The 8840-nt window shown below is 35.2% G+C and overlaps 1 protein-coding gene across 1 annotated transcript; it reads right to left on the bottom strand.

The window, feature by feature from the left end:
- Positions 1–516: 516 nt before the first annotated feature.
- On the bottom strand, positions 517–2631 carry LOC116275778 (stabilizer of axonemal microtubules 2). Its single transcript, XM_031668416.1, has one exon. The coding sequence runs from the start codon at positions 1612–1614 to the stop codon at positions 637–639; it is 978 nt and encodes a 325-aa protein (XP_031524276.1). The 5' UTR covers positions 1615–2631; the 3' UTR covers positions 517–636.
- Between the last annotated feature and the right edge of the window lie 6209 nt (positions 2632–8840).

The following is an 8840-nucleotide window of genomic DNA, read 5'->3' as shown; positions in this document are numbered from 1 at the left end:
ATACAATTGCCATAATTATAAACAGAATTAACAAATGATAATAGACTGGGGACAAACTACTAAGCAGTATGTTGAATATTAAAATGGTACATATGGGAATCTATATTATTCAACCTTCCAAAATGCATATTAAAGAACAATCTTGGTTAAAATATCAATACAAAATGATTTTAAGATTCTGATTTCTTAAAATAAATTTTCCAATTTTATTGTTTAAAAATATAAAAAATGATTTATTATATCAGCCAGGTGCGGTGGCTCACGCCTGTAAAAACTTTGGGAGGCCAAGATGGGTGGATCAGGAGGTCAGGAGATCGAGACCATCCTGGCTAACACGGTGAAACCCAGTCTGTACTAAAAATACAAAAAATTAGCTGGGCATGGTGGCAGGCACCTGTAGTCCCAGCTACTCGGGAGGCCGAGGCAGGAGGATAGCGTGAACCCAGGAGGCGGAGCTTGCAGTGAGCTGAGATTGCACCACTGCACTCCAGCCGGGGCGACAGAGTGAGACTCCCTCTAAAAAAAAAAAAAAAAAAAAAAAAGATTTCTTATAAATTTTTTTCACTATAAAAGTTGAGTTTTCTCTTGGAAAACCAACAACTTGCTAGTAGCTTCCTTTTAAGCACATTTTGGTTATTAGAAGGCCTTCACTGCGGGAGTAATCTTGCGGAAGAATTTATGACCTTGGGAATTTATATTTTCAAAAATATAACCTGGAGGAGAGGGGTAACTTGCTGTGCAAATTTCCTGTATTTTTGGTGTGTACTCTATAGAGTACATGGTCACATCATCAAATGGAACAGAACTCTTAAAAGCAATATTTAAAGGTTTGCAACTCTCTGTTGGAATCAATTTGTGTGGCACATAGTGAGATCTGAAAGTGCTCAAACCATCAAATTTTCCAGATGGGTTGGGAATCTGCTGCTTCTTAATAACTCCTTGACGACAATTTTCCCATGCTGGAAAATCTTCCTTCATGGTGCTTTTTCCTTGGAAAGGAAAATTGTTACTTCTTCTATGAGAAACTGGCCTGATGGGAACTACACGGTTGGCCTGATACGGAACATAGTCAAGATGGCTTGTGCTGTTTAATAGCATGCTACCTGTAGGAGGCACATACTCTGGTACTTTCTTGACCTCAGGTGGTGGGATTTCCCATGGTTGAAAACATTCACGGAATTCAGTGCTTCCTTGAAACCGAGCATTCTGGGTCACTCTGGTGTGTACAGGTCTGCAGATTTTTGCAGTTTCACCAGTAAGACCCTGAAAGTCATACCGGTGAGTTGTGAGATCCTCAAAGCGTTGCTCAGTTGGTTTGTAAACTTCTTTTGGCCTTTCAAACTTGAGTTCAAGCTGATGAGGTATATAATCAAGGCGATGACTTGTAATACCATTAAAAGGGGCTGTAGAAAGTTTGACCACAGAGGAGGGTTTAAAGCTTTGCCCACTTTGCCTAGGCTTTATCTCCTGAGGAACAAAGTCATCCTGAAATGTAGTTGAATTTCCAAATTTCACAGTAGAGGGTTGATAAGTTTGTTCTGGCTTATAAAGTTCACTTTTTTGAAGGTCCCAAGCTCTATAATCATCTTGAAAATTAAAACAAAGCAAAAACATTTTTAAATGCTGAAGGAAACCATCTTCTAAAAATCATAACTGATTTCTCTCATTGCCAAACATCTTTCCATTTCCTTTAGAAATCTAAACAATAGTATCAGAATACAGTTTCTCTGATTCCTTTCAGATTTGTTCTTTTTCTTCATTTCCACCTTCCTCTACCCATCTCCTCACTTTAATACATATAACTTTCCACTTTCAGATTCATCTGATTACGTAACAAAGGAAAGGCACATCTGAACCTGATTGCTGATAGTTCTTGAAAGCCAAAAGGACTGAGGACAGAGTTTAGGAGATTATGGTTGAATTCCTAGGAAGTGTTTGGGATTTTAAGTACAACTCACAAAATGCTAAGGTATGTCTAAAATCCAGGGCTTGAAATAAAATCAAGTGCCTTCATGTGTGGGCAAAAGTAATACAGATATTACTCCTTGCTTTGGAGAGAATCATCAAAGGAGAGAAAGTTTTAATTCTGGTATACTCTAGGAAGCTACAGAAAGAACTCCTTGGGCAAAGATACAGGGTAACATGTGCTATCCGAGAAAGATCTCTTGGCTTCAACTTTCCCTCATGAAATGGACTTTAAGGCATTCCCAAAAGATAGAGGGCCATCTAGAGGCCATAGGCCTTAACTGAATGCCTTCAAAGGTGTTTGAAATTGTAGAATTTGAAGTGACCGTCAGAGCAAAGATCTAGGGTTTGGAAGTTAAATAACCTTAAGCCTACTTCCTGCAGTTTACCTAGACTGTGGAGCATTTTGGGTCACTCTGGTGTCTACAGAGTGATGACTTGTAATACCATTACAAGTTGGTAATGGTACACTTCACTAAAACCGAAATGTTTATATTTCAACTAAGGATTATTTGTGTTTTCTATTTCTACATAAGGAAGATAGTAAGCTAGGGAATACCAAAGAATTGACTTCACCCCAAAATATGTATTTCTAAATACTAAAAATTAATTTACAAAAGATAGAAATTTATTATGCAAGATAACGTACTAAAATCTGGATTAAAGTCTATGCAATATTACAGGAAAGGTCAAACCTTGAAAACTTATTATGTGGATATCTTTGAAGAGATAAAATGCTTATCTATTTCTGCCAAAATGGCCGAGTTTTGGACTAAATGATCAAATTACTGATGTTTGGATGAGAGAGGGCACCTGACTGAAAAATAGGTGACCTTTAGGCTAGCAGAGACCTTGAAGACAAACTGACAGAAAAGATGAACTAGATCAAGCATTCTTATTCTTGTAAACCTAAAATTGAAAATAATGAGTGAGATAGAAATGGGAGAATTGAAAAGGATGCCAGGAGGTAGAGCTGAAGAGCCATGGAAAGCTGAAGTTACATTCAAAACAGACCTGTAAAGAAACAGAAAAGATAACTAGGCAGAGGCAGCCAGTTAGTAAAGTGGCAATCAGAGCAGATGAGTGAAGGCAAGTGAAGGTGCTGTGAGAGAAATCATGTAGCTCATTGCGGAGATGAAGGGAAAAGTTCTTCCTTCAAGCTCCCTGGGCACCTGATAGTTTTCCATTTTCAGTTCACATGAAGCTTTACTGGAGTCTTTTTTTCTCGAGGTACCATGAGGGAATCTCTCTTCTTTGCAAACTAAAGTATAAAAGTATAACACTATTTTTCACTAAAAGGATTCACAGATGTTATTGAAGGTTTATAGTTTCCACACAATCATATAAGGAGAATTCTTGCTGTCAAATAAGAGAAAAAAGATTTTCATTACAACAGAGTTAACAGAAGAGAATATTTCTCTCTCACCAAACCAGCTTTGGTTTTCAAAATGGAAGCAAGAATTTGGACACTGAGAGATGGATGTAATAGCGTACAATAGTATGAATGTAAGTTCTAGATAATTGCAGAAAATTGATCTTCTCCCTATAAATATACTTATGCTCATATGCCTGGAATATTTCTCTGTTCTGGAATATTTATTGATAACATTCTAGCAATACCTTTAAAACATCATAATCTTTATCATTTGTTTTTAGTCTTTTATTATACTTATGGAAAAAAACAAGAAAACAAACACTGTCCACATCTAACAATATAGTCTGGTTATGCGGCAGCTCCACTATTACCCTTGTTAGACATTTCCTCAGCTCACTTTTTAGTGAGCTAAAATCTATTTAGAAAGTTTATTCTCTTCTGAACAAGTTTAAGTCCAAGAATTGCCTGCATGCACTTGCACACTATTTGTATACACAGTGCCAACCCCACTTTAATATAGTGAGCTATTCTAGGTTCTTCTTTGAGGACAAAAGTCTTGAGTTGCTTATGCTAGTTCTTTTTCCTGGTACTTGGGACTGCTCCCTGTGGTGTTTTATGGTACCAACGAATTGGAAACTACTTTTAGAAAGTCAGAGGACATCATCCTGGGTCTCAGCTTTTTCAATCTACATATCACCACTCTACTCCCAGGTTTTAATACTACCTGTATGCTGGCGACTCCCAAACTTGAATCTCTACTTCAGACCTCCTTTCAAACACCAAACCACATATTTATCTGCCTACTAGACATCTTTATTTGGATGTCCCTCAGATAAATGAAAACTTAGCATGCCCCAGTTGATTATCTCACTCAGACTCACGTTCTGCAGAAAATAACATTATCAACAAAATTTCTATTATGAATTTGGCATCAGGCTAAGGTTCTGTTTAATTAATTGACTTTCTCTACCTCATTTCCTTCTCTCCTTTTCAAGTAGTTTTCAAATATTGTTCATATTACCTTCTAAATATTAATTTCTTCCTTCTTGAAGCAAACATGGAATGAATGGCAACCAGATAAAATTGTCGCAAATTAGAAAAAGAAAAAAGAAGAGGCCACAATGTAAAATAAACATCTATAAGGTTTGTAGTGCTATTCTCTTTCATTCTTGATATTTGTAATTGGTGTATTCTCTCTTTTGGTTCATTAACTTATTATCTTTTAAAAGAACCAATTTTTGGTTTCATTTTTTATCTCTATTGTTTTTTTGTTTTCAAATTAATTGATTGCTGCTGTTATCCTCGTATATTTCCTTCTACTTTGCTTTGGATTTAATTTGCTGTTATTTTTCTAGTTTCATACAATAAAGGTTAAGGCTATTAAGACTTTCTTTTCTAATATGAACCTTAAATGCTATAAATTTTCCTCAAAGCATTGCTTTAGATGCATCTCTCAGATTTTGATATACTATATTTTCATTTTCATTAAATTCAAAATATTTTCTAATTTCTTTTACTTTTGCTTAAAACAATTTGTTATTTAGAAATTTGCTGTTTAATTTCCAAATATTTGGTGATTTTTCCACTTTTTTTCTATTATTGATGTCTAATTCAATTCTGTCATGATCAACAACACACATTGCATGATTTCAATTCTTTTATATTTGTTAAGGTTTGTTTTATGACTCCAAATATAGTTTATCTGAATGAACGTTTCATGTGCACTTGAAAAGAATGTGTATTCTGTTATCGTTGGCAGAAGTGCTTTACAAATGTCAATTTGGACAACATTGTTGATAGTGTTGTTCAGGTCTTTATATCCTTATCCTTTCCTATGTTCTAATAGATTACTTAAAGACAGTGAAGTCTCCAACTACAAATGCATATTTTTACATTTCTTATGTTAGTACTGTAAGTTTTTGCTTTGAGTATTTGAAGCTCAAGTGTTAAGGGCATACACATTTAGAATCTTGTGTTTGGGAAATGGAAGGTGAGTGTGTGGTGGTTTCTCTGTTGTCCCTGTCCAGCTTCAGTCTTAGGCAGGCCCTATGCCCCTGTGTCTCAGAGCAGGGCTCTCTCAGTGCACCTGCCCCTTCACTTGATGTAGTAGGTCTCTAATTGTTGGTCCCGAGACAGTTTCCTGTTCTTTCTTCATGTTCAAGGTTTAGTTTTATTTTGCTTCTTGTTGTTGTTTTTCCTTTATCTTTCATCAAGTTGCAATACATCTTCACCTATTCATTGGGGCTGTCAGAGTGATGCCTCTCCTGCAGTGGATTAATGCTTTTGTTCTGTAGGTTAAAGGCATTCAAATGGAGCTTCCTGCTTTTTTTCTTTTGCAACAACAACAATTATTCTCTCCATGCCTGCACTACGAAGTAAACTTTCTGTGGTCTCCACCCTCTTTCCCAATCTTTCTGATGATCACACAGTGAACATCCATAGGGAAGTGTCTATGAGTGGTTTTGAACTCCCCCTTTAGCGTCTGATGTTCTCAGAGCTTCTATACTCTCACAGTAGCTCACACTCAAGTCTTTAGCAATTAGTTAAAGATGTAAATGAATTATTTTATCCACTTGTATAACAGCTAGTCTCATTCCATGCCCTGCTTTGGGTGAAACAGTGCTTGCCTCCTGTCTCAACTGGGTGGAAGTTGTTTTTCCTTAATGTCAGGCTAATTGGTTAACCTGTGATCTCAGCTTTCTAAAGGATTCATACACATTTATGATTTTGTAGATTATCTGGCTTTTTCTTATTGTTATGTTGGGGTCATAATCTTTCCAACTTTCTGCATCCTACACAGAATCTGAAAATGCTGGATTTCTGTATGGTGAGGTTTAAAATTACACCTTCAATTCTACAAATTCAATTTCCTTTATAGATATAGGGTTATTTTTACTTTTTATTTCTTCTTGGGTTACTTTTGGTGAATTGTATTTTTCAAAAAATTTATCAATTTTATGTAAGTTGTAAATTACTGGCATATTTTTAAGAATATATCTTTTTAATGTGTGAAAAATCAATCTTTGAATTTTAATCACAATATTTTGTTCATTTACACTTAATATAATGATCCAGCTGGGCTTAAGTTGACTGTATTGCTATTTGCTTTTGATTTTTCCCTTCTTTGTTCCCATGCCCCTTATTTCCTGCCTTCTTTTGTATTAATAAATGGAATTTTTATTATTCCACTTTACTATTAGAATTTTATCTTTCTATGTTTTAAAAATAAAAATGAATTTTTGACTTGTTATGAGATTTTTCTGGCTCAAACTTAAATGGATATTTTTACCACTTCTAGAATGGAATAACCTGTAAGCAATTTAATTCTATTTAACTCCTCTTGCCTTTTGTACTACTGTTCTAACATATTTTACTTTTAAATTTGTGTAAAAACATAATATAGTAATTTTGACTTTATGTTGTCAAATTCTTTTATATTTACCCACATTATTTACCCTTTCTGTGTGCTTCATTCCTTCCTGCATTTCATGCTTCTATCTGGAATAAGTTTCCTTTTAACTGAACAATTTCAATACTTTTTGTAGTAGGTATCTCACTTTTTCTTTTTTTGTCTGAAGACATTTTTACTTTGCTTTAATTTTTCAAGGCTATTTTTACTAGATATACAATTCTTAGATTTTCTGGCTTCAAAATTCTAGATCTTTCTTGCACCTTTAGCGCTTTTAAAGTGTCATTTCATTATCATTTAACTTCCATAGTTTCTGTTGAAAAGTCACATATCATTCTGTTTAAAAGTCAGATATAACTTTTTCTTTTTGTGGATAATGTATAGTTTTTCACTTGCTACTTTTAAAACTTTATCTTTACTTGGTTTTCCCAAGTTTGACAATAGTTGTCTAGGGTGGCTTCCTATGTGTTTGTTTTGGAGTTTGCTGAGCTTCTTGAATCTGTGGGCTGATTCTTTCATCAGTTTTGGAAAAGTCTTGACCATTATCTCTTCAAATATTTCCTGGTTCTTCATAGGCCTCATAACATTTTACTGTATGCTGGATGTTGTGTATAAGAGAATCATAAAAACTAAAATCAATGTTATTTCAACAGGAGACAATTTGCTCTTTCCTATGTTAGAATACAGGGCAGATCACCTCATTCTTACCAGACTCTGAGCTAGATCAGTGCTCAATGGCATCTTTAGTTAGACATAGTCTTACTCTAGTTTCAAATGTCTCAAGAACAAGATTGAGGTGTGTCTGTAGTAAGGACCTCATCCTAGTGGAACTCTCTCCTAAGAATTTACTCCCAAATAAGACTGTGGGATATTCCTGTGGGATTTTTCTGGTCCAGCCTCTCAGCACACCATACCCCCTCCCCTACAAACATTCAATGAATGTCTCACATTGAAAACCAGCCATGTGTCTGGGGCTCTTCTAGATTTCAATTAGTCCTACCAGCCCACATTCAAGTGTTCCACTGCTTTCTCTTTCCCCTACTAGAGTTTCTCTGCTTATGCCAAGCTCAATCCTCAGCATAGGCCTAGACCTGACAATTGTTCCCGGAGAAGTAAATGGCTGGCCATATCAACTCACTGAGGAAGGGCTCCTATCTCTCTGAAATTTTAGTTTTTTGCTTCTATAGCTGTCTGGTGCCCTTAAAAGAAGATTTTTAAAAATCTATACTTATGTCAAGCCCCTCAGCCTGGCAATCAAGGTTCTTCCCAAACTGATCTCAATCTACCTTTATAGAATTATACCCCAATCTCTCATCCCTGAAAACTTCTGTTCCTCACCATGTCTACTGAATAACTGTTTTATTTTTCTGGTTCTATGATTTTTTACTCATTTCATACCAGTTTTTAGAATATCCCTCCTCTTTCTATATATCAATACTTACTAATCTCTGATGCATTCCCAGCCTGGCCTGAAGTGATAACTTACCAAGTATAAATCCTTGAAGTGCTGCTTTTTCCACTAATTTTCCAGTGAATTATGTCTTCCCCTGATGATATCTCGTATTTATTTATAGTATGGCAATTTCATTTTTCATGCTATTGTTTTTCTATATTCTCAATTATAAAGTTTCTTTTTATATAGTCCATATTTTATTTTTAAATGAAAATTGTATTTAAGATTTACATGGTGTTTTATATATACACACACAGTAAAATGATTACTAAAGTGAAAAACATATCCATCTCCTCACAGCAACCTTTGTGTGTGCATGTGTGTGCATGTGTGCGTGTGTGTGTGGTGTGACTACGTGTAATCTACCAGTATACAGTACAGTATTAACTAGAGTCATGATGCTGTACATTAGATCTCTAGATTTATTCATCCTATACAACTTCAACTTCATACCTCTTGCCCAATATTTCCCCATTTCCCCCACTTCCCCGGCCCTGTTAATCATCATTCTATCCTGTGCTTCTATGTATTCAACTCTTTTAGATTTATACATCATTATTATGTATATTAGATGGAATATATGTGTACTATATATATATTCAGACATACATTTACACATCACATTTATTCATTCATTG

This window comes from Papio anubis, chromosome 7 (genome assembly GCF_008728515.1).
Source record: "Papio anubis isolate 15944 chromosome 7, Panubis1.0, whole genome shotgun sequence".
Taxonomy (NCBI): Eukaryota; Metazoa; Chordata; class Mammalia; order Primates; family Cercopithecidae; genus Papio; species Papio anubis.
Note: the sequence above shows the minus strand (reverse complement) of the source record. Positions and strands in the feature narration are given on the sequence as shown.